Here is a 27,203-nt window from a genome sequence, read left to right on the forward strand (position 1 = left end):
ATCAAACCCTCCTTAAATAGTACATGGTATTGAAGGAAATTTCGGAAGTAAGAAGAAATGCTTATTGCAGCATTAAGTTTTCAATTGGAAGTGTTAGTAATTATTTTATTTCAAGATAAGTGGCATCATTTTTCTCTTTTGTGCGATACTCCTGGTTCAAATTTTCATACTGAACTGGGGCTGCCTTTGAAGGCTAAGTTTTAGACTTCTGGAGTGCTAATGGTTGGAGATGGCCTAGAAGCCTGTCCCTTAATGCCAGATGCTTCAAGGGAAACCTAAAAATCAGCCTCAACCCAAACACTAGACAAGATCAACTGGAATTTAACATTCTTCGGGGGACTTTTCTACCAAGTCTGCTTGAAACCTTATTAGAGTGAAAAAGAACAATGTGTCTTCGTATATAGTAATTTGGACGTAGGCTTTCCTAGCTTGGCTGAATGCTTCAAGTAGACTCCCTACTTTTGAACAAGATTTTTTCTTGGCACAAGAAATAAACCATGGTTTATTCTACGATGGAATGGATGAAAATAGGTATTACCTCTTTTTTAATTGTAAGAGAAGCTTTTCATCTTGGAAAGATGAAACTACTTGGTTTTCAAGCCTCCCAAGAGGTTCAGAACCATATGAGCAAACTTATTTGGTCTTCATCAGCTTGTTATATCTGGAAAGCAAGAAACCATCCTGCTTTATAATAACCATAACGCAGGAAAGATTGAAGAGATTTCTACAGTCATCACTCAGGATATTAAGCTCTACCTGCATTAATTGGTCTGTTGCTCTTCCGAGCTTTGGAAGCTGATTTCGCATCAGTTGTCATGGGTTAGCGGCTGTAGTTCTGGCTGTTCTGTTCATCAGTCTTAGGTTGATGGCTAAGTAGGGAGTTTGCTGCTCTTTTTTTCTTTTTCTTTTTTTTTTTCCCCTCTACCTTTCTTAATATCTATTGTTTTCTGTTCTGTTTGCTGTTGGTGCTCAGCAGCTTGTTTTTCTGTTGCTGCTTCCTCCTGGTGGCCGGGCTTCTTAATTCTATTCCAGTACTTTAATAAGATCATCTCACCCTAGTTCTAAAAAACAGAGGAAAAAAAACACATTTCAAGCCGACTACCTCGCTCATTTTTGCCATGAATTGTGTAGCCCAATCTCTCTCACAATTGCAGGCACCTACTGAAACTTAAGAGATGAAATCACTACCACGAACTATTTTGCTCTACATACAGAATAATGAAATTATATCTTTCCACTCATTAATTGAGCGCACCAACTGGAAATTGATTAAGAAATAAATCACTACTAACATCATAATACCCAAATAAAAGCAACTCAATTCAAATAAAATGACTAATTATCAGCAACCATGATTATAGATATATAATATAATATCACCTACCAAGGGCAGGTGGAAGTCTGGACAACCAGTACATTTTTTTTTTTAGGTACAAAGAAGCTTTGTAAAAATGGCATCCAATTAAAGCAAGGACCGCCAGAATAAATTAACTCACTAAATAACAAACTCTCAAATAAATAAGAATACAAAAGCCAGCAGCTCTTTTATGCCATAGCCCATACAGCCCAGGCTCAACAAGGCACCCATGCACTTCCAATTCCCTCAGTGCTGCTTCTCAATTTTTGTATAAAATTTAAGCTGTCCTGTTCCACAGCATCTCTGTTGGGGAAAAAAAAAATCAACTTGATGTTTTGAAGTACTACACAGAACTGTCAAGGAAACTCCCATGGTTTCCACTAACATTAAATGCACATGACCCTGAATCACACTTATTAACATCAGTAGCAGACAGATGCATGGACAATACCGTCCCGAATCTAAAATGCATAAAGAGACCTTTATTTGAAGCAATTTAAGTAGCACTGCATCTAAACAAGCTGCAGTCCAGAGCACCTTTATTTCAATCAGCTTTGATATGCATGAACAACACACTAATATATTTAACTCTTGCCCTCGTAGGGATACAAAGGACCAAACATATGGTAGAAACCAGAAAGACGTTCGCATGATTTTTATTGGCTGGATCATTTCTTATATCGATAAAACTGATCAATACTATCCAGCCACCTGATGCAACAGCAGGATCACAGCCATACATGGCTGTGGGCTCCAAAGTGAGCCTCAAAATGGAACCCACAAAAGTGGGCAGTTGCAATCCTACAGTTGCCCACTGCAAAACTAAAATAAAAATAACATACCCATCTCCCTTAAGTTCTGTCAAAAAGAGAAACCAATGTTTCAAAAGGCTTATCCAATGCTTGCCTTGAAGTTCGTCTCAAGGCAAGGCATGCCTAAACTGCCTTGAGGTTCAATCTAAAATACCAAAATCCAAAAAAGGCCAACACAATTTTTTTTTTATAATAAAAAAGACTAATGCATTACACACTGAGGCTTCTGCAGTTGGTGCAAAAGGCACACCTGCACATTTTTAGTTGAGGCTTGGAAATTTTGAGTGTGATTATAAGTAAGATTTGGCTAGAAAATTTTTAACTCCATGTTTATATAAAAGGAAGTCATAATGTCAGCTGATTTCTATAACTCTTGAACCTCATCCTTCTTAAATTAGTTGATAGTTGTATCTTAGATCTTAAAAACTATTTGAATTTTGTAATGCTTAGCTATCTCGTCACGATATACATAATGAATTCAAGTTAGCAATTTCTGAATAGCAATAAGTAGTTTGCAAATTTAATTTAAATTTTTTTACATTACATTTTTATTTTCTTAATTTTTTTATTTACTTTTACAATATTTGTAATTTGTTCACATATTTCTATCTAAAAATATAAATTCCTCAAAAGGCTTACACCTCGCTTCTTAAGGGTTAAAACACCTCGTCTTACGCCTTCGCCTTCTAAAACATTGAGAGAAAACACCCTCGAATTCCAAACAATTACACAAATGTCCTATGGTATTTATTTATTTCCCTAAAGCAACATTTTTTTCAATGAATTTTTTTTTTTATATTTTTCCATTCTCCCTCTTTTCCCTATGATATGGTACTGGTCATGGAGGTTTTCTTCGTACTCTTCTTGTGTTATGCAATGATTTCATGCTTTGTGGTGCATCTTTTCTGTGTTTCATCTTTGTTTTCAGTATCCTTCACTTGCAGTAGTTTCCAGAGCCACGTAGGAGAAAAAAGGAAAAAAATATATATATATCTTTCCAATCCCCCCGTAGTTCAATCCCTCTAAATATCTGGCTCCAAAATTTTATGGGGGCTAGCAGAGAACAAGCTTGGCAGATGACAAGTGGCGGCAAACATGAGTGATAATTGGTAGCAGTTTGAGGAATTTGTAGACACATAATCGGGAAGCTCTCCTTGGTTGATTTTCTCTATTTATGAATTTATTTATTTGCAAGTTTAGTAGGAGGATGTCTTATCCTTCTCTCTGGCTCTCTTTTTTAATTAATAAATTTCTTCTATTATCAGCCAAGGTTAAGGCATATATAGGATAGTATGAACAGCAAAATATAAATATAAGCTGTTTGCAGGTCCACGGGAACAGCAGGTCCACGGGTGAGTCAGTGACACAAGCTGGCCACATTGGAATTGATGCCCACTTTGAAACTTAACCCCTTTCATCAACACAAGGGGAAAAATCGAATGTTTTCATATGAAAACCCTATCTCTGTAAATTTCAGAGTAAGCATTGACAAATATAAGCTAACAGAGAACTAAATACAGGCAGCGAGAAGATGAGACGATTTGTGCAAATCCGGTAAGTTCTATGCCCTTGAAAATGAATAACATAAATATATGTACAGCGCCAAGAATTTAAAGTGCAAAAAAACAAATTACCTATTATGCCAAAATTGCTCAAGTACTACTGGCAGGCGCAGTAGGGAGATCAGTAACTTTACCCACTGCAACAGTTTTTCCTGTAGAAAATAGTAATTTGTGAATGCAAAGCATACAAAGCATCACTCACACATGCATGAAGCTAAAATATGCTCAATACCTTCTGTTCGAAGAGTGAACCTTCCAAGCTGAGGAAAATCGGAGAACCTCTCAATGCAAATCAAGTTATTCACCTGAGTGGCACAATGCCATAGGGGGGAGAACTCAATATAAATTGAAAAAAAATTATATTTATATATTTCAAACCAGACCACGTTTCAAATCTTAAGACCTTAAAAGATGATAAAAAATATTTGCAACGTGATTTTTTTCCTCAGATTCAGGGTTTTTATTTTCATTTTTTGGTTACAGTGTTAATTTACCTGAATGCGGCATAAAACAACAGCACCATTCTTTACAAAGAGAACTTTCTTCTTCATAGGTTTCTTCGTCTTTGGATCAATTTGTTTAAGAAGCTCAACAATCTCACATTCCTCAACAATTGCATGAATGTGCAAAACAGCCTTGTAGCCCGCAGTAAAAATTGCCTGCAACAAAATGTTTATGGCAATTTAAATATTAGATGCTCAATCACATACTAGAATGGTAGAATCTATCAAGAATTATCATCCATGCACCCTTCTCCAACAGGATTTTGTGGTTTAGAGAGAGAGAGAGAGAGAGAGAGAGAGAGAGAGATCATATTCATACATTGTCAAGCAACTCATGGATCTGCAGCTGGGCAACAAACTCAGAAACTGCGACTATCGGTTTCACTGCATGAGAAACTAATTTAGAACCACTACAAAAAGGCTCAGTTATATATTTAAAAACAAAAAAACAAACAAACAAACAAACAAATGAATAATCAAGACATACGTTCTAACCACCACCCAAAACAAATTCAGTTCGCAATTACACTTCTACTTGTTTTTATTCCATGGAATGCATGTACACTTTTAACATGTAAAGATAATCAAGCTCCTATAAGGGCAATACTGCATAAAAATTATTTACTTTGTTCTGAATTATTTTTAAGGGGTAAAATTAACAAACAATTAACATTTGGGTATTTGAGCATAGGCAATTGATGCAGGTTGGCATCACCAATGTCCCGACTTGGCTAACAAAAGTGCTTGCCTAGAACTTAACTGTGACATCATTCATTATTCATTACAAAACAGGGTATAATTTACATCAAAAACAAATTTTACATACATATATAAATATATATGTATGTATGTATGTATGCATGTGTATACACACACACACACTAGTCAATTGTTAGATATATGCATATGTATGTATATATGTACGTATGTACACAGATTTTTATGACTCGATTCACAACCCCACACCAAGTCGATTCAAACCTTTACTATACACACACACAGCCGTTAGAATCTTACAACTCCCAATTTGATTCATACGATTCTTTTCAATTCCACACCAAAATCATTTGAATCTAATTTGTGAATCGAAAAACAACCGAATCATTAACAAATCTATCATTCACCACATGAATCTAACGAATTGAATCCATCAATTGATTTTAGAACCATCATATAACCAATTTAAAACCCCAAAAAAAAGCATTTCTTTTTTTATAGCCTTTATTTTTTTACACGATTACCTTCTGTTCGTTGTCTATGTCAATACTATGCTAAAAAAGAGAAAATAGAACTTAGGTATAATGTTGCCTCTACAAAACCATTCTAAATTCTTGGAGGGGTATAGTGTTCTGCCATTGAGAAGGAATAGAACACTCATAGACTAAGGTGGCATCCTGTTTCATTTTGTTGTAAGATTCAAAAGTTGGTCTTTTTAGTAGTTTGTTCAATTATTATCAATTTTCTAAGTTGTTTATTTTTGTATTTTTTAATTAGATAAACAATAGCCATAAAATATACAAAAACAACAAAAACAGAAAAAAAAACCCAAGCCTTAAGTCCCACTAGGTGAAGTCGGCTACATGAATCCTTTTCCGCCAATTTATGCGATCATGGACAATTTCTTTTGACAAATTCAGGACTATTAAATCTTTACTCACTATATCATTCCAAGTTACTTTAGGTCTTACCTCTACCCCTTCTACTATCCCTCACACCTACTCACTCTTCCTCACTGGGGCACTATGTGACCTACGTTGCAAGTGTCCAAACCATCTGAGTCGTCCCTTCCTTATCTTATCTTCTACAAGAGCTATGTCTAACTTGCTACAAATATGTTCATTTTTTAATTTATCTTTCAATGTTATACCATTCATCCAAGCATTCTCATCTCAGCAACTTACACTTTTTGCATATGTTGTTTCTTAGTTGTCCAACATTCGGATCCATATAGCATAGCTGGTCTTATAGCCATCCTACAAAACTTTCCTTTTAATATAATTTTTTTTAAATTGTTAAGGAACACCAAAAGTTCAATTTTTTTTTTCTTGATTCCTTCCCTTAAAAAACATTAAGTTTATTTTTTTATTATTTTTCCTTCTCTCATTCTATTACCTTTTATTATTTGGGGAAAGCATAAACATGAAAAATGTTATTTAATTATCAAAATTTAATCGTATTTTACAATTTTTCTTGTATATAATTTGGACTTGATTTTGAAAATTTGTAATCTTATGATTTGAGTCAATTCTCAATTCCAAAAATTGGAATTTTGATTTACAGTTTGAACTCGATTTGGCAACACTTTCTGTGTGTGTGTGTGTGTGTGTGTCAAAGTTGTTAGAATTGGGATCATATATACGATTGTTGGGGGATCCGCAGGATCAAATCATAGGATCAGATTGTGGATCATAAGATTCTACTTAAAATGCAAAATAATTTAAAAACTTATGTATTTGGCATTTTATGGCTACTCTCACTAAAATAAGCCCAAAAAAATTCAGTAGTAAGTTTAACAAATTTCAGGAATGTGATTGGGGGGGAAAGGGGTTTGAAATGCATGGACTGTGGATTGTTCAACATTATGGAAGCCCAAAAGAAATTGTCAGTGTTTCAGAGATTAGAACACAAGCCTAGATACATGGATATTCTCAAATCCGGGACACAATCTGACAATGAAGAAAGCTTTGCCAGAGAGCTTGGCCAGATTTTGATGGTGATGGAAGGTGTCGCCGCAGATTGCAGTTGGAAGGATAGAGTTTCAGGTAAAGGATCTCGAGGGAACTTAAATGGGCCTGTTCATGAACTGGGCCTATTAGAGTTAGTGGAGAAAGCACAAAGTTTGAGAAGGAAAATGGGGTTTTGAGCTTTAGGAACTGGGCCTAATTGGGTTCAAGGTCAACCCAATATTTTAAGCAATCTTGTAAGAAGGATTGGGGTGGAGACAAGAAAACATCTATTTGTGCTGCTAAATCAAACCCCAGTATTGAGAAAACTTGCACTGACAAGGAGATGGGAACAAGGAGTTGCTGAGGGTTGAAACAGCTCAGTTTGGAATGAGTTGCAGGTGAAAATGTCTAAGAGAAGCCTGAGGAGAAGTTCAACATCTTTTGTCAGTTGCTCTCGAAAAGAGAAAAAAAAAAAAAAAGGGGGGGGGGGGGAGTTTAAACCTTCAGGTCAGGTCAATATAGCAAGGATGATGAGACTAGAGATTACTTGGGGAAAATTAAACATGAGATGAAATTAAAAGCAAAGGAGGTGATTCTTGGTTTGTGGGGGGGGGGGGGTTGATGGGTAATGATGGTAAAATTGCTAAAATATGAGGTTAATGAGTTGGAATGTTGAAAGGCTAGGAGGTTGTAGAAAAAGAGGTTTGGTCCTCGAATTGGTGTCCAGATACTCTCATGGGGGTTGTCACAGTGTAAACCCCCTTACCCCTGCTATTTTGCAGAGGGAGGGTCATCACAGTGTACGACCCCTACCCCTACCCTCACAAAGTGAGGAGCCTTGTGGCCCAGGAACACCCTTTATACTCTCATGGGGGGTATTATTAGGGAGATATGGCCACATTGAGGTTAAAATTGGGCTATTCTATCTTCAGTAGATGGGGGTATTTTTGTAATTTGGGAAATTCAGGTGGCTATAGGGTGGATTTTACTAGGGTTATCTTTCCTTGTTAGTGTTGTTATAGGGGAAATGGAGTACTGGTGGTTTACTTTGGTTTATGGTACTTTTTGATCTACCTTTAGATCCCAGTTTTGAGAGGAGTATGGGGCTGTGTATGGGTTCAGGTTGTGTAACTTGTGTTGCCTTAGATGGGTGATTGGGGGTGACTTCAGTGTAATTAGATTTCCATTGGAGAAAAACGATGATGAGAGTTTCTCATCTAGCATGCAGTTTTTTTTATAGCTTCATTGGGGAGAGTAATAGATTTAGTCATTTAGATCGCATACTTTTAAATTAATGAGTGGGAGGACGAGTTTCTCCTCTCTGAGAATTTAAGAGGAAACTAAAGTTAGATGAGGCCCCGCTCCTTTTAGAATATGCCAGTGGATCATCATGTCTTTTTCTATTCAGTTGAAGGAGACTTCAAGTAATTGTGACATTGGCTGAGAATATTTCAGTTTTAGAAGAAGCTAAAGGGGATTAAAGAGGAGTTAAAAAAATGCAACTTAGAGGTGTTTGGAGATGTTAAAAAAGGGGGAAAAAGTTGAATACTTTTGGTGCACCAAGGGATTGGGGAGGGGCACGGGCACTCTGGAGAGAGTTTGAACAATGAATGGAGGGGATTGCAACTCTAACATTTTTTTAATAAGGTGGCGAATGGGAAAATGAGGCATAATTAGTTAATTACATAAAAGATATGTAGTTGAGAACTGGGGAAATAGTGACTAGTGTTAGGATGACAGCTGAAAAGGCCACATATTTCTTCAAAAATATATTTTTGAGGAATATTTTGAAAAGCCAACAATTATGGGGTTGGTTAGCATCCTATTCAGAACATACAAATGTCATGGGAAAATAGTGGCCGATGTTGGGATGATAGCTGAAAAGATCATCAATTTCTTTAAAAAAATATTTTTCAGGAAAATTCAGAAATGGCTGCGATTAAAGGGTTGGAGATATTTTAGACACACAAATGTCTTGGGTGGAGAAGCCTTTTGAGGAAAAGGCTAGGACCACAGTGTCTAGTATTAAAAAGTAATATGGCTCCTAGGCGGGATGGGTTTAACCTAGCTTTTTTTAGTGTGTTAATTTGTAATGAGGGAGTAGATGATGAAGGTTTTTTATGCATTTCATGACAGCAGAAAATTAGGGAAGAGTATTAATTCTACATCTATTGCCGGGGTGCCTAAGAAAGGTAGGTAAATTAAGGTATCAGAGTTTTGCCGATCAGTTTAGTATGATGATGGCAAATAGGTGGAATTCCATCCTTAATGATTCTCTTTTCCTTGCTCGAAGTGCTTTTTCGGGAGGGATGCAGATTATGGATGACATCTTGATGGCAAAGGAGGTGTTGGGGGGTATTCGTCATAGGAAGAAGGGAATTGTGTTTAAATTAGACTTTGAGAAGGCTTATAATAGAGTTAGTTGGGAGTTCTTGGATAGGATGCTTAGGAGGAAAAAGGATTGGGTTTAGGTAAAGGAATTGGATAAGGGGGTGTTTACTGCCCATTTTTCAGTTATTACAAATGAGGGCAGCCTAGAGAATAGAAACGTTTATCCCCTCCTCTATTTGTCCTTGTGGTGGAAGTTTGAGTCAAATGATAGATATGGTGTTAGATAGTGGGGTAGTCAGAGGTCTTAAGGTGAGTAAGGAGGCTCTAGTGTCTCATTTTTACTTTTCTGATGGAACTGTTATTTTCCTTAGATTACCACAGTAGATTCTTTCATTAACATTCTCAGTATGCTACAGATTTTTGAGTCACTGGTCATAGAATTAATTTGAGCAAGAGTGGTGCTGGGCCGGCAAACCTTACTTGTGAGAGGGTTTTGGGGCTGACCTCTCTGGCTAGATTTGGTATTTTGGTGTGGCCTGCGACCTATTTAGAAGTCCTTTCGGGAAGTAAGCCTCATTCCTTGCTTTTTGGAATCCAGGGATGACCAAGATAGCTTAGTGATTGGATGGTTGCAAAGGAGGTTTGTTGTCTTTAGGTGGTAGAATTACTCTGGTACCAGCTAGCATTCCCACCATTTCCACTGCATTTTTTCCTCTCTTTTTAGAGAGAGAGAGGTGGGGGGGGGGGTGCATGGTCATTTGGTGTCTAAAACCAGTCCTTTGGGCTAAATGATTATGGTGGTTTCCCCTTGGTCTTTGGCACAAAGTAATTAAAAAGTATGTATTGTATAAGATTGCTAATTTGGGCTTCAGAATCTTCAGTTCTTGGAGGTTCATTTCATAGGTGCATCCTTCATTTCTTCTTTTATCAAAGTTTTAATTGTGCAAAGGTAATCATATTAGGTTTCAGGAAGATGTATTCTTTTTTTTTTTTTGGGTTCGGTTGTTTTTGGGGGTGTTTTTTTCTGTTTTTTTTTTTTGGGGGGGGGGGGGGGGGGGGGGGGTGTTGTGCTTCTTTCTTATCATCACAATGATGCAGTTTCCTCATTTGCTCCTACATTGTTCTTTTGCTTGGGACTAGTCAAAAATCTCTTCAGAATTCTTGGTGAAGGGTGGGTATGTTCAAAGGAGTTCTTGACTATTTCTTTTACGGGTTTTGTGAAAGGTAAGGATGTAATGAGGTTGTGGAGGTGTGCTCTTTGAGGCATGTTATGGGGAATTTGGCTGGAAAGAATGCCAGAAAGAATTTTGTTTTTCTTGAAAGAGATTATCAAAGGGGCTACTTTGGGATGAGGTAAGGTTCTTGGCTTATCTTTGGGCTTATAGGCAGGATGCTTTAGGGGATGCTGTTTTCAATATGTCAACCAAGACAGTGTGTCTTTATTAATTGAAGTTATTTTTTCTTTTCTTTGTTATCATGCAGGCTTCCTGTTCTCCTTTTACGCATCTGTTTCTCCTTTCTAATTTCAATAAAACTTCTTTTCCTATCTCAACAAAATATATATATATATATATATATATATATATATATCTATAAGGAGGCAGAATATACTGCTAAATAAAAATGTCTAAATTTGCATCGGAAATCTACTATAAGTAAAAAACATTCTAAAAAGCAGACCACCAAAACAAAGCTAGGAAAACTACCCTAGTCCATGAGACGAGAAAATATGGCATACCCCTTGAAGATTCTCATATTTTGATCCTGTCAAACACACCAGGCAACCAGGAACGCAAAATCAACTATTCCTTTCATTGGAAGTTCAGAGAACTAAGAATTTTTTGACATTGTAGGAATTAAAAACCATTGAGCAACTTGCAATTTTTTAGGGGTCAGGTCTTAGGATTAAACTTGCTAGGTTTAGTTTGGTTGGCTTGATTTTGCAGGATGTCTCTTGTGGTGCCTGGCTGCAATGTTCACGAGTGACTTCAAACTTAGGTCTGCTTTTGGGGGGTAATACTCATGCTACTTCGTTGATGGGTTCGTTGGAGGTTAGATAGGTGAAAATGTGCATAATTTTCTTCACGTGGTTGTATTACTCTCACCTCAGCTAGTTTTTCTAGCATTCCTATTTATTTTTTATGATTGCTTAGGATCTCGGTTAGTGTAGCTGAAAGGTTAGTTGTTGATGAGAAATTTTTAATCGTATGGGTTGGGGATGCTCCACTGATAAATGGTCACAATCAGGATGGTTCTTGCATCTTTTGGAATCTTCAGTTCTTTAACGATCTTAAAGATGGAGAGGTTGGGAAGTTAAGTTCCTTAAATTCTATTTTTCACTCATGTCGGATTCTCTTCCATGTAGACGAGCAATTTTGGTAAATTTTTGTGCAAATCTTTTTCTTCATATCTCCTCAGGACCTCAACTAAGTACTTTCTCCTTTTGGAAATGTTTATTTGGAAGGCCAAGGTTCCTTTCAAAGTTAAGGCATTTGTTTGCTGCATGATTCTCAACCAAATAAATAACAATGATTGTTTGCAAACGGGAAGGCCAAATATGCCTACAGAATTTTATGGGATTGTGCATTGCTTGCTAGTGTTTGGCACATTTGGTTGGAAAGGAATTCAGAGACATTTGGGGATACTTTTTCTCCTATTCATTTGATTTGGATAGGAATTTTTTCCCGCCTCAGTCTGGTCTTCAGTGGCAGGTGTTTTGTATGAGCTCCATTTCACTGGTTCATTTCCTGCACATGCCTGCAATTTTTATCCTACATAGGCCAACTTGGTGCTCTTAATCAAACCAAGAATTCATTAGGTAAGAGTGTAAGACGTGTCTAATCATTAACATTCTCAACATGATCCAAGTCCCTATATTCTATTTAACCTCATCCTATCAAGTTAATATGTATTCTTTTTCCCTCTAGTTACACCATCCTCATTAGGTAACACCTCCACATCTCAGAACCTTGATTTCATGGTGGTTCTAGAACCTCGCTCCAATCACATGAATCTTGCCCCTGACATGACAAATTCACTCTCACTAGAAACATCAAATTACTTCCGGTAGGCCATATACCCATGTTGGGAATTCCACTTGAGTTGTGCATGGAAAAGAATCAGGGAGGAGTGGCTTAAATACATGGATAGGCCAAGACCTTATGTCTTAAGCTCTCGGATCAGGTTGCTAGTCCATTAAGATTCTAACAAAAATTCAAAAAAGAAAAGCAAGGGACAGAAAGTTATCCATTACTTCAACTAATATATCGGTAGCATATGACTAGTACAGATTTTTCCTAAAATAAAAATAGTTTTGTTTGCAAATAGCAAAAGACAGGCAACCCACTAACAAGACAAAAATGACACCACCATTAAAACCAAAGTGTTTAATTGCTAATTAATAGAAGAATTGGCTTCCTATATGCAGAATATGTCTCCAAGAAACCATTAAGATTTTAACAAAATTTTAAAACTAATGGGGCATCGACATTTTGAGAAAAGTGTAATTGAGGAATGAAATAATAGAAGGAAAAGGACAAGAAGTCTTCCAAAAGGAAAAAAAGGAAGAATACAGAAAAATGTATTAAGTGACCAAAGTCTTCCAATCACGGGCTGAGTATGAGTTCAGGCAGTCCAGCAAAAGCTCCTGCAACCAAAGACCAACGAGGAGGAAAGAACACTCTTCACCCGTAACAAGTTGATAGAGGCACAAATCTTGAAAATTCTTGGACTCCTTAACAACTAAACACACCAGAAAATAGTGAATGTGCCTACTATCACAAAATATTTTCATCATTCTTCCAATCAAAACTCCAAAAATCAAAACCACTAGAAGCATCTATGTAAAATGCAGATATAGCCAGCTTCAGGGATACCCAACTAGAAATGCTACATGGGTAGGTATGGATCAAAATGGGTTGGATCAATCTGGTTTGATGGACTAATGACCTATCCTTTAGACACTGGCCAACCCATTTATTATCCTCATTACAAACTGTTCAGAATATTATGAATAGATCAAAGAAAACTTACCAACACTTGATAAAACAAAACCACATAATATGTCCTCATCTTCTACTCCAGATAATCTCACTCGTAGGTTTTCACCAGGTCCTGCACGTTTAACTTTGTTCTCATCACAGTATACAGCAACAACTTTCACCTGGGCCTGAAAATCAACATGCCAAATTCCCAATCACCATCAAATAATGTGGAAAATTAACAGAGGAAAAATAATAAAGTATTAAAATAAAGCTAGGAGCACCTTATTTGGCATGACCAGCATGGTATCACCCTCGCGCACACTACCAGATTCCACCTTGCCCATAATAACAGTTCCCATGTCTTTAAATTTGTCAATGATTGGCAGCCTATAGGTACAGAAGCAAAACATCATGCACACAGAAAAACAATAAAATATTTATATATATCGACTGTCATTGATGAAGAAAATCATCCAGAGCATTCAGAATGACACAATCAGAATCAAAAGTTCTATGTTTATAAACAGCATACAGCTTTCAAATCAACACAAAAAAAATTAGGACTGCACAAACTTCTAACTGAAAAATGCATAGGACTGAACCAGCTTTGTGTTTGGTTCAGTTAGTTAATTTATCTGGTCTTGGTTCAAAGAATTCCAAATTATGATGTTTGGTTTGATTTTCAGACATGGATAGAATAACTGAACAACCAATAAAGTTTAAATTAATACCTGAAGTTTTATGCGATTTCACTTAGCTCTTAATTTTTAAATTTTGACAGTTAGATTCTTCAAGATTCATATCCAGGCCTGTCCAATTCTTATTTCATATTTATGATAAGGGCCATAAGTAAAATTTTTCATTTCCTTTTCTGTTTTTATACTAACAAAATGCCTTAGCAGGATCTGGCTAGTGTGAGGGATCAGCCAGCTCTAGCCCATATCGACCCATATGCATAGCCTGCAAACCCGCACCTTAGCCTGTCCAGCCTCTTATTTTTGTTGCTCCAAACATTTGATATAAAGAGCCTTGGCAAGCATTCATCTCTATTTCTTGTCTGTTTTTAGAATTTAATGGGGGTAGCTAGAAATATTGAGAAGCTGAGGAGAGATTTCCTAAGGTGGGAGAGGAAAAAGGATCATCTTGTTAGTTGGGAGGGTATTTGTTGGTCTAAAAAGGAGGGGGTTTCAGTTCTTGGAAAGTTGGTGTCTAAGAAGATTGCCTTAATAGGTAAAGGGCTTTGGTGTTTTCCCTTAAAGGTGTCTTATTTTTGGCACAAAGTTAAAAGTAAATCTGGCTCATAGGGTAATGGGAGGGATGCTGATTTGTGGCTGAGATGTTCTTTTGATGGTCCTTGTAAGTGCACTTTACAGATATATCCTCTTTTTATTCATTATATTAAATTTATTGTCTGTGATGATACCAAATTCAATTTTGGGAAGACATTGGATGGGTGGTCCTGCGCTTTGGATTTTTCTATTCCTTGTCTTTATGGGCCCCCCTCATTACACAAAGAATCTATTTCTTCCTTCTTATTTAAAATGCAGATGCATTCTCTTGAGATTTTCATTTCTGTAGGTTTATTAATGATAGGAAGGTTTTGGAGCTCACCCCCTTATAACATTTGTCGAAAGATAATCTTCTTTTGTCCAGGAGGGACTATTGGTTGTGGATTCTCGATTCTTAGGGAGAGTACTCAAGCAAGTTTTTTTTTAGCATTTGTCCCATAGAAACATCGTCCTTCCCACTTCATTGTACTATTTTGAAGGCCAAAGTTCCCTCAAAGATTAAGGCTTTTATTCAGTTAGTTGTTCTTAACAGAATTAACACCAACAATCTGTTGCAAAGTAGGAGAATTTTTTGAGGCATTATCTATGGATGTATGTTCTTTATATTTCAATAGTTAATAATATTATGTCTCTCAGTTGTTCCCCCATTGCTCCATTTCACAGTGTGTGGAATAATTTATTTGGCATATTTGGAGAGAGTTGGGTGCGTCTAGAGTCTTTGGAAAATTTATTGGCTATCTCATTTTCAGGTTTTGGGAGGGGTAAAGATGGGTAGCATTGTGGAGGAATGCAGTTTTCCTACTTTGTAGGAGATATGGTTGGAGCCAAATGCATGTATATTCACAAGAAAGAAGATGACTTTGATTGGGATAGGATCTCGTATTTGGCCAGTAGCTTTTGCAAAAGAATGTTTCATAAGATTCTCTTTTTCAGATTTACAGCATGAAACCACTAAAATCAAAAGCCTTCTCTCTCTCCATCTCAAACATGGTCACCTCGACCTCCCCAACTTGGGGTCTCCCAACAAACTTTCCCTCCTCTATAGGGCTCCAATCTAAACCTTTTATCATCAACCTAATTTAAATCTCCTGGTATAATTGCCCAAAAGTGTCATTCGAAGGACCATGTCCTAACTCCTATGCAAGAGTGATAAGTTTCAAGCTCCAGACCTTCAATGCAAGAAGAAAGAGCAAGTAGGGGAGCATTTTATAGGGGAGCTTCTCACCCACTCCCTCTAAATGCTTCCAAAGTTGGAGTTCTTAAAGCACATCGGTTGCATTTGGAGAGAGGGTACCCAAAAAAAAAACCCCAGGGAAGAACCCCAAAAAAAAAAACAAACAAACAAACATAAGGAAAAAACAGAACAAAACAAAACATGCCACTTGTCCCAAAATTATGTATTTTTGTCCTCGTCAGCCAACTAAAGTGGATTTAAGTTTGAATTCCAGGGAATGTTCAGCTTATGCTTTATCAAAGTGGAAGGCTTGGCCCATAGTTGTCAAATCAGATTCGAATTGTGAATCGAAATCTTAAATTTATGAATTAAAAATTGAATTGAATTGTAAGATTCAGCACAAATTATAAAAATTCATTCTAAGTTACATGTATATATCCAAAACAAACAAAATAATTTATAAATAAAATATATTGATGAAACTTGAATGATCATTTGCCCTAGCTAATAAGCTAATATACATAAAAACACACATTTATGAAAGAATGAAAACTACACTAATAAGTAGAAAGTTGAATAAAAATAAGTAGCACCCCTTTCATGTCAAAAGGTCAAAATATCTCCAATCTAAGTGCTTCTGGCTCCAAAAAGTATATGGGATTTTCAAACACATGAGAATATTTAGGACGCCAAAACTTTTAGAATGATTTCAAAATAAATATTTTTTATTACTACATGGCCATGAAATAGGTTTCAAGTATTTCTGGGTTTAAAAAATAGAAAAATTGACTTTTAAATAGTTGGGAATTTGGGATTGATTGGGAACCAATTTGATTCGTTGGTTGTGGGTCAGGATGTGAATTTCGCAAATATGAATCTCAAATTGTAGAATTCATGGTCAATTCTCACTTATTTCTATTACCCCCACTAGATTCAAATTAATAGGCTGTTGAATCAAATCCAACTGTACGATTCAAATCGAGAATTGTACAATTTTGACAACCATACTTTCGCTCAATCGAAATTTTGACCTAGACTAAATAACAAAACCAGAACATATAACTGAAGGTTGATTATATGGTTATTCCATTTGGGATTACTTTAAACTTGAAAAAAAAAATTTAAAAATTCAGTTCAGTATCAGTTTCCTTAAAAAAATTCAACTGCAAGAACTTTTGCAGCTCTATCAAAAGTCTATGTTTAGAGCTCTTTAAAGATACTTTCTGCATATAGAATAACGAGTTCCTGTTACTGTCCAACATAAGGGGATAAACTCAACTCAAGTAATACTCAATGGTATAAGCTCGTCAAATGGAGAAAGAAAAGAGCGGAGATGCTTCTGCTCACACTTCTCTGGAGCAACAATATGGCAAAAATAAATATATAAACTTTCTCTAATACTTGGACAAGAAAATACCACAGGCTGGGGTTTTTTGGTAGGGTGGGGGATGGGGGGAGTAAACATGCAAGAAAGGAAAATTTAGTCAGGATCCAAAACAATATCCTATATGGAATGTAGGAACTTGCAAGGAAGATTCAAATCAAGATGCAATATTTGAACAAAATTATTAACTTATAAACTATCTTTTAGTATATTTGTGTTTAATAGGTGATTTTTAATGTTGATGATGAGGTTGAGGACGAAGATTAAATTAATAACTTAACATTTGATGACAATGGATGGCTTTAATGATGGTCAGGTTTGAATACATTGACAATAGTCTCAATGTTATAAAATGGAGCAAATTGTGGCTCAGACAATGATATCAATATTCAAAATCTAGCTTGGTGGTTTCATTTTGTACTGTTTATTAGTTAAAACATCTTTATGATTTTCAGTATTGTAGTTATTAGGTAATCAATTTTTGTATAAGTTACATTATTTTTTTCCATAAGTGTTTATTTGTATTCATCGTAAGTTGGTTTAAATAAGTTAATACTGCAACAATTAGAACACTGATCTCCTTGTACTACAAGGATTCTACTGTTTGAGTTGCTTTTAATTTTATTACTTCTAGCACCTTTTATGTTCCTGTTATTGAACTTTTTTTCAGCAATACCCTTTGGATATTTACTTTGCGGTAAACCTCACAATCCTCAGAAATCCTACCCCCAAAAAAAAGAGTTCCCCAACAAAAGCAAAGGCCTTTATAGAATCCTCATGTTAACAACCCTGCATGAAAGTGGGCAATAGATGTAGACAATGCAATCTATTGCAGGAAAGTTAAACAACATTTTTACAAAATACAAAGACAGAGTAAATTATCAACTTAATAAGGAATAAAGTTGTTCAGTAATGCTGTTTTTTCTGCACAGTAATGCTGTGTTTTCTGTACAGCATGCAGTGTTTTCTATTTTTTGTTTTATGAAACATGTTTTTATTTTGTTTCCGACTAAAAGGAAATCAAGAAATATTAGTGCAAGACTGTTATGAGGATAGCTGAAAGCAACTTTTTCCTGCTTTCAAAACCTGCCCATTCTCATATATGTTTTTAAGGTCAAATTTTTAACAAAATAAAATACCATACAGAAAACACAAATTTATCAAACATATATTCTGCTACCTTATAAAAGAAAAGAACTGGAGACAATTTATCGAAAATTGGAAACATCAGGAAAAGAAGCAAACAGAAATGTTTACAAATACACCAAAAATGTCAAACATAGAGCCCAGCCATATTCCTACATTTAAATATGAATGGTTGTTCTGCAAAATTAAACTTGACTGGTTTTGGGGGGTCACTGCATTAACTAGTTTCTTAAATCTTAAACCATATTTTTCTTTAAAAAATGAAGATACGTTTAAACAAAAAAATTTATGTGCAAGAGAGAGTCTTATATTGTGTATGGCCCAGTGAATTAGAAAGAGTTGGATCAGAAACTGCCTAAGGTATACATTACCAACAAATTCGTTAAATATGTTAACATTGAAGCAAAAAGCAAGAAAGTTGTCTGTCAATCCACAACTGAAGGGTGAAACCCTCCATAATTGTTAACATTATCTAGTACATGATGAAAGAAGCCAGAAACAGCACAATGAACTTGAAGCAGGTTAGCTAGCTTCATTAATCCACCAATAACACTGACAAAAAAGTATTTCCAGGCTTCCAGCACTTAGGCAACTGTAAGTCCCAGAAGTAATACCAAAACAATTTCCCTTCTATGGGCAAAGTAAAAATAATATACAGCATACAAGAAGCATCAATGGAAAGAACTGGGAACCAAGAAACCCAAGCCAAGGAAAAAACAACTGAAACAAAACAATCAAGCCAAGAAAACAAAACACCTTCACATAAGGCAAGAAAAATGTAGAAGAACTAAAAGAGCTGCCCCACAAAAAAATAAAGATGATATTTTTTACTAACTATTTAACATTGAGAAATTTGAAAAGAAGCTATAATTGAACTCATTCGGGAGAAATTACATACAAGAATATAGAATGAAGTCCAACAAAGCCTGGGATTACGACAGGAGATAATATATGAAAATGGAAATAATTCTTTACCTAAATGGACCTTTTGGATCTCGCAGAGGAACTTCAACAGCATCAAGGGCCTCAAAGAGACATGGACCATTCCACCATTTGCAAATACTTTTATCCACTCTTATTTTCATGTTTGTACCAATTAGACCAGATATTGGAAGAAACAGCACATCTGAAATTTAAAATACGAATAAATGAAAATTGCCAGCAACTAACCTGATATAAACAAGCAATCACAACATTAAATCAATCAAGATTTTCCCCAAAGAAAAAAAAAAGTTTGAGAGAAAACTAGTACTCTCACCATGAATTGCTTTTACAACTCAAACTGGAATAGGGTGGCAACCAATAACCATATCAGATGCAACATAGTACATAATACCTCATCAGTTTCAGTCATTTACTTGTTTTATCACAGTAAAATCTAAAAAAGTCCATAGCAATTATATCTGCAGTCCAGATATAACTGTCGAGGTCCCAGAACAACAAAAAGAGAGGTAACATTTACGTGTGAATTAAAGAACACAAAAATATCACAACAAATCAAAGAAAATATATATAATCCACTCACTATTTACTGAATGCACAAATTTATAATGGTAACCCTCTCCCAGTGGAGGGAAAAATCACAGGGCATGCTAAAGAAGTACTCCACTGCATAAAAAAATGGGAATAGAAACATCTCCTCTTTAAGTTTGCCCATTTGCCCAAACTCAAGGTACAGACAATTAGGAAAGCACAAAAATCACAAAATACACTTCTAGGACAAGAAGGAGCCCCCCTCAAATGACATCCCACAGCTTGGAGAACACTGAAATCCTAACAAAGTCTCTGTGCTGTGCCAAGATGAACAAACACAATGGGATTGCTATATGCACGAGCAGTGATGCCTTGAGCATGGAGCTACACTTCTCCTGCACACCAGTGCCCATGGCTAACCTTTCTCATTTCAACAAATGGTGCTGCACCCCACAAAGCTCCCCTCACACAAAATAACCAAAAGACCCAAACGGCCAGACCCACAAGGGAGGTAAATGCATAAAACCATTGAAACTGTTAGCTGGGGCGCATGCAAACCAACTTCTTGATAACCCAACTTCTCCGGTGGAATCACCTTACTTAACATATCTAAAGTCTCTGAGTGGGAATCTTATGCTGAAAATATTCTCTCCACTTCTTGCACAACCATTGTTATCCCAAACCAATGTGCTTTGTGGGGGATGGTATGTTGTGTTCTTGCATGGCCTGCAACCACGTATCATTATTAGTTTGTCTCAGTATTCCTAATAACTCTATGGCTCTCCCCGCAATCACGTATCTTTATTAGCTTGTCTCAGTACTTCCTAATAACTCTATGGCCCTCCCACATCAATAAGGAAAATTTTCCAGGTGCAGGATATCAGGATGAAGGCCAACTCTCTCAAATTGACCTTCTAACCTAAGGTTCTGTAGTCTTTCAGGTTGCTACCCTTGCTCAACTTTTTCATACTCCAACACATCAGCATCCACCATGCCTGGCATGTCATTGCATGATGAGAAAGGAAAGGATGTGAGATTGGGCATTGGTTCAGGCACCTAGTCTTCCTGATTTTTTCAATCTTTAAATAATAGTCTCATCCTAGTGGAAGACCACATCTCAGATTCTAATGATCTTTTACTCTTTTCTGCCTGTAGCCAAAATCTCCATCACCATATCCCATGAATATGCAGGGTACTTCTTTATCATCAAGCTTGGCTCTATATCATTTGGGTGCACGACAAAAGCTTTTCAACCAAAAGTATTCAGAAGAGGAAAATAGTTCTTTTCCAATCCAAAACCCCTATAAAATATCAACACTCAAAAGTATTCAGAACCACTTAGGCAGCCTAGCCATTCTGAGCATGCATCTAACTCTGAAAAATGATGAAATTCATCCTCTTAAACTACATCATTATTTTGAGGGGTAGCCTATTAGGTACTGTCTTTTCATGTCATATGCCTTGTTTTAAATTTCCACGAAATTGTAGAAAATTCCAATTTCCACCACCCTCGAAATCGAAATGGCAGTCAGTTTCCATATTACAAAATTTTATCGAATTTCGCACAAAACACCTGAAACTCATCAAAATCTTGAAATTTGAGCGAAATTTGTTGAAATGTTAACAAAAGAATGAAATATCCTTGAAATTCAAATGTGAGATTCAAACCTAAATTAGAATTTGTCACTTAATTCATGTTATTTTCCTTATTGAAACTCGAGATTAATACAAGAAGGATACAAATAGCTTTCAGACATTAGAAGTTATATGAAAATTTTAACTTAGATATTGGCTACAACATTATATTTGACCATTTATGTCTAAAATTACATGTATTTGTATAGTAAATCATATTTAACTGAGTTATAAACTCCATTTATATTAATTGAACATGTTTAATATCATCGTTATATAACAATTATTTCACTTTATACTATCTTCATTATATTACAATTATTTCACTTTATACACCATATACTTCTCCTTCATGTATTTCATTTATTATATTTTAGTTCTAAATTTTGCCTTATTATGTCTATTTATATTTTCTAAAGTTTCATAAAAGAAATCCATGCTTTGTGGTGTATTTCCATAATTTTTTAAAATCAAAATGGAAATGACTCCAATATCCAAATTTCTGTAGAAATTTTCGCACTTTTGGAGCCTCAAAATTTTAGTCAAGATTGAAATTTAGGACCATGGACTCGGACTCATAACCCATACTTCAAATTTAGTTCATTTGAAGTGTATACTCCTCCATTATGTGAAGCATCTTCAATAAGTTAATAGCATGTCTACTACCACCTAAAGACCCCACCTCAATAGGACCACAAAAATCAAAATACACAATATCAAGTAAAATAAGCTTTCTATCTAAAGACATACTAAATGATACTCTACTGCTTTCCAAATTAATAGTAATCATAAGGATTTAGTGTTGTATCTACTTCAAAGGGAATAAGAGCCTTTTTTTGCATCATTTACAACCCTTTCTCACTCATGTGCCACTTCTTCTCATGCCACAAATTTGGAGAACTCATCCTCAAATATGTTCAATCCATTCATGAAGGCAAAGCATTTGTCTAGTACAACATACAACAAACACCCCGCCAGCACTCATCAATGAACCCATGGAGAGCTAGCACTTCCTATTACCAAAATAATTATCAAAGCCTTGTCGATGCAAATCAATCCCAAAAAAATAAGGTGCAATTTATGAACACGTCGCACATCTTTCAAGACTAATGTACACCCAACATATGTTCTTTTTATACGAACATAAGCAATACCCACAATCTTGGAACGGCTAGTGTTACACATCTTCATAGTACCCATCTCCTGTGCTGCACATGGTGAAGAATTCCATTGTGGGAGCAGCATGTTAGAATGCAGCAGCATCAATTACCCACTCACTTCCCAATTTTCCACATGCAAGCATTCCTTTTCATCAAAGAAGATAACCACCACTTGATTCTCCACAATAGTATTTTTTTCATCATTCTTTTTCTAATTTATTGCCATTACATTCTTTCTACTCTCGCTTCAATCTCAGGCAAGCATTCCTTTTCGTCAAAGAAGATAACCACCACTTGATTCTCCACAATAGTATTTTCGTCATCATTCTTTTTTCTAATTTATAGCCATTACATTCTTTCTGCTACCGCTTCAATATCAGGAAATTTCTTTCCAAGTGTTCCACCTGGCCACAATGGTGGCATTTGCCACTGCCTCAGGCCTTGACCAATTCCTGGACTTATTGTGACCCTAGGATATGTCACGCTTGTTCAAGACCTGTCCTTACTCCTCTTTTTCTCTGTGACAAGCCTGTTCACTGTCTGCAGCCACAGCCTTTCTTCTCGCTTATTCATTAAATAAGGTGTTGTTAGTAACATACTCAAAGACAACACATCATCTAGAGCAGAACTAATGACGAACACCACCAAGGTTTCCAAGATCTCTGGTAAAGAATTCAACAATGCAAAGCTTGCAATTCATTTTCTAATGTAAGGTAATGACATCATGCCCCTCCTCATTCTGCCCAAACAGTAAATGGTCACCCAATTGCACTGGAAAATCAAGAGAATCCTCGCAGCATGGGCTACCTGGTGAATAAGCCAATAAATCTTCATCTACTCCTCGCTCCTCCATTAGTTGATCAAGGAATAAACCCTTTTCCGACTCACACAAACTCTCCAAAAATCATCATTAGACACACATATTCTCAGTGTCTTCCTGAACTCTTGCAGTGGGCATGGGCATTACAAACATCAATCTGCTCGTCCACACATTGCAGCCACCAAATGAAAGCAGTAGCAAAGAGATCGCCTTGCACATGGGTACAATCTTCCACTGGTCACTATGCTTCCTTCCTTATCTTCAGGCCCATCACCCAATGAACCCGCCCCTTGTGCTTCAGTCCTGGTTTGTTACTTGTTGAAAATCAGCTCTCCCTCCTCTCCAAACCCATAGGAATCACCAGAGCCAAACCTATCATCCAATGGAACAGCCCCTTATTGTTTTATCTACTTCAGTACTGGTATGTTCCTTGTTAAAAATCAACTTCCCCTACTCTCCAAACCTGCAGGAACTACCAGATCCAGACTTTCTAACACTTTGGACTCCTTCAAGCCCTATTAGAACAGTTATTATTTTTAAAGAGTGCCCTTTTTTATTACTTTCCTTAACAACTTTAGTTGTGTGTGTTGTTTGCAGAAGATATTGTCTTGATTGATGAAACTAGGGAGCCGAATAGAATCTAAGTTAAGAGTAATGACGAGAAGCTTTAAAATCTAAAGATTTTAGGATACGTAAAAATAAGATAGAATATATAAAATGTAATTTCAGTCATAGTACGAGGAATATTGGACAAAAGGTTAAACTTGATGGTCAAAAAATCAGTAACACTAGTAGATTTTGATACCTTGGACCTATTATGCAAGCTGAAATAGAAATTGAAGAAGATGTAATGCATAGAGTTAGAGCATGTTGGTTAAAATTCATAAGTGCTTCAATTGTGCTGTGTGATCTTAGAATACCCTTAAAATTAAAAGGGAGGTTCTATAGGATGGCTGTAAGACCAGCTATGCTATATGGATCAAAATGTTGGGCAACTAAGAAACAACTTATCGAAAAAGTAAAAGTTGCCTAGATGAGAATGCTAAGGTGGATTTTCAAACCCATGAACAAGTCATATAGTCGAATAATATGGTGGACAGTATAACAATCATTCTTTAGGTCAGTGAGTGATATAGCATAAAAAATGAACATATTTGTGATAAGTTAGGCATAACTACTATAGAAGATAAGGGAAAGACAACTAAGATGGTTTGGGCATCTGCAAGACTGCAACGTAGGCCAAATAGTGCACCAGTAAGGAGGAGTGAGCTAGTTATTTTGAAGGGCAGCAAAAGGGGTAGCAATAGACCAAAAGTAACTTGAAATAAGATAGTAAGGATTTAAAAGCCCTGAATTTGTCGGATGAAATTATCCATAATTGCGTAAATTGGCAAAAAAGGATTCATATAGCCAACCCCACCAAATGGGACCTAACGCTTGACTTCTTGTTGTTGTTCAACAACCTTAGTTATAGGCCTATTCCCCTTATTTTCATTAAAGCCCAACAAATAACTCTCCCTATTAACTTGAATAGGCCCATTAACACCCGCCTTAATACGATGATTTTTAAATTTTCCTCATAATTACCTTATGTTGAAATGTGGAAAAGATAACTGAATATTCCACTAACCTACGAAAAAGATTACATTCCCTTTAAATAGATGATTATTCTCATCTAATTACTAGGGATATTTACAACCTACTGAAAATAGAATATCCTATATAAAATGGAAAGCAATAAAATAGGAAAGACTATCTACAAAATCGAGTAAAATGCTACCCAAATCCCCTAGGATCGTGGAACCAAAAATAGCTAACAAATCAGTTGATTTGTTAGCTATAAATCTCCTTAAGATCAGCCTCTAATAAAGGCTGACAGATATCTAATAATTCTACACTCCCCCTCAAGTTGGGCTGTAAATATTGATTAGGCCCAACTTGGAACTCAGATCATCAAAATTCTTTCTTGGCAGAGCCTTGGTAAGGATATCGGCTGTTTGGAGACATGTAGGCACATACAACATCTTGATTATTCCTTCCTCTATTTTTACTTTTATGAATGTTGATCAATCTCCACGTGTTTTGTTCTATCATGATGCATTGGGTTCTTTGCAATGCTCATGGCTGACTGATTGTCACAGAACATCTTCATAAGTTCTTCCCCTGAAATATTTAATTCATTTATAAGCCTTCTTAGCCATATTCCTTCACAGATGTTGTGTGCCATTGCCCTGGATTCAGCTTCTTAACTACTTCTTGACACAACTGATTGCTTCTTACTTCGCCATGTAACTAAGTTTCTCCACACTACTTCTCGATCATATAATGATCCTGCCCAATCTGCATCACTGAATACTTCAATATCTCTTCTTGGATTCTTCTCAAAAAATAATCCTTTACCTGGTGTTAGCTTCAGATATCATAGGATTCTATAAACTGCCTCCATATGTTCTTCATTGGGATTGTTCATGAATTGACTCACCATACTGACAGAGAAGCCAATATCAGGTCGGGTGTGAGACAAATATATAAGTTTTCCAACTAGTCTTTTATATCTGCTTTTATTCACTGGTGCACTATCTTCCTTGGCTCCTAGTTTGGTTGTTGAATCCATAGGAGTATTTGTTGGCTTGCATACGACTATCCGAGCATCTCAGTCTCTTTCAAAAGATCTTGAACATATATCCTTTAGGATACAAAGATTCCCTTCCTTGACAGTGCCACTTCCATGCCTAGGAAGTATTTAAGATTCCCAAGGTCCTTGATTTCGAATTCTTTAGCTAGAAGACATTTGAGACTACTCATTTCCTTCTCATAATCTCCTGTTAGAATGATGTAGTCCACATATACAATGAGGATAGAAATTTTTCCTTCTTGGGGATTGCTTGAGCCCATATAAAGATCTTCTGAGTTTGTAGACTTTGTTGTGTGTAGTTTGCGTCTCGAATCCAGTAGGAATTTCCATGTAGACTTCTTTAGCTAGGTCTCCATTGAGGAAGGCATTCTTGACCTCTAGTTGGTGAAGAGGCCAATCTAAATTTGCTGCCAAAGATAAGAGGGCCCACACTGTATTTAACTTGGCTACAAGGGCAAATGTCCCTTCGTAGTCGATTTCATATGATTGAGTGAATCCCTTTGCTACCAGCCAAGCTTTGAATTGGTTAACACTTCCATCTTCTTTGTATTTCACAGTGAATATCCATTTGAAACCTACGGGACATTTTCCAGTTGGCAATTCTCTGATCTCCCATGTTCCATTCTTTTCTAGTGCACTAATTTCTTCCTAGACAGTAGACTTCCATTCAGGTGTACCAAGAGCCTCTTGTATGTTATTAGGAACCTGGATTTTGTCGAGGTTGGCAACAAAAGATCTAAAATTCGATGACAGCCCCTGATATGACACAAAAGTGTATGTTGGGTGTTCTATGCATGATTTCACACCCTTTCTCATAGAAATAGGACAATCACTATCATCATTAGTTAACTCATTATGGGAAGTCTCGGGATTAGAGTTACCTGGTGGATTTTCACTTGATCTAGGGCTCGGATCAGACTCTTGGATTTTCTAAAGGGATGTTTGTTGTTCTATCTCCTTTTGGTTCCTTGTCCTCTGTGAATAGGTAATCAACTCATCATTTTTTGTTGGTTGAATAAAGTCCAAATGCTGATATTTCACGGGAGATTCTAAGAAGGGATGTGAAGAAGAAATGGATTCAATAGTTGGAATAGATCCAGAAAATTGTGATAGGTGAGAAGGACCAGAATTAGAAGATAACTCTTCAATATCCCAAAGCTAGAATTCTTGTGTAATCTCCCCCTGAATTTTAGATTTGGGGTAATATGGTTGTTGCTCAAAACAGGTGACATCCATGGAGTGATAATATCTTTTAGTAGTTGGTGAATAGCAT

The 27,203-nt window shown here is 36.2% G+C and overlaps 1 protein-coding gene across 4 annotated transcripts in view; it reads right to left on the bottom strand.

Annotated features, from left to right (window-relative positions):
* Window positions 1-1,339: 1,339 nt before the first annotated feature.
* LOC131146101 (uncharacterized) overlaps window positions 1,340-27,203 on the bottom strand; it is a 51,302-nt gene continuing 25,438 nt past the window's right edge. For all 4 annotated transcript variants that reach the window (XM_058095428.1, XM_058095429.1, XM_058095427.1 and 1 more), the window contains exons 12-19: window positions 19,183-19,333; window positions 13,496-13,601; window positions 13,264-13,399; window positions 4,554-4,618; window positions 4,226-4,390; window positions 3,964-4,036; window positions 3,804-3,883; window positions 1,340-1,660 (exon numbers count right to left, since the gene is read on the bottom strand). In XM_058095428.1, the coding sequence (XP_057951411.1) occupies window positions 3,822-3,883; window positions 3,964-4,036; window positions 4,226-4,390; window positions 4,554-4,618; window positions 13,264-13,399; window positions 13,496-13,601; window positions 19,183-19,333 (758 nt within the window). In that variant the 3' untranslated portion in view covers window positions 1,340-1,660; window positions 3,804-3,821. The remainder of the gene's footprint in view (window positions 1,661-3,803; window positions 3,884-3,963; window positions 4,037-4,225; window positions 4,391-4,553; window positions 4,619-13,263; window positions 13,400-13,495; window positions 13,602-19,182; window positions 19,334-27,203) is intronic.

The sequence above is a fragment of the Malania oleifera genome, chromosome 13, assembly GCF_029873635.1.
Source record: "Malania oleifera isolate guangnan ecotype guangnan chromosome 13, ASM2987363v1, whole genome shotgun sequence".
In the NCBI taxonomy this organism is placed as follows: Eukaryota; Viridiplantae; Streptophyta; class Magnoliopsida; order Santalales; family Ximeniaceae; genus Malania; species Malania oleifera.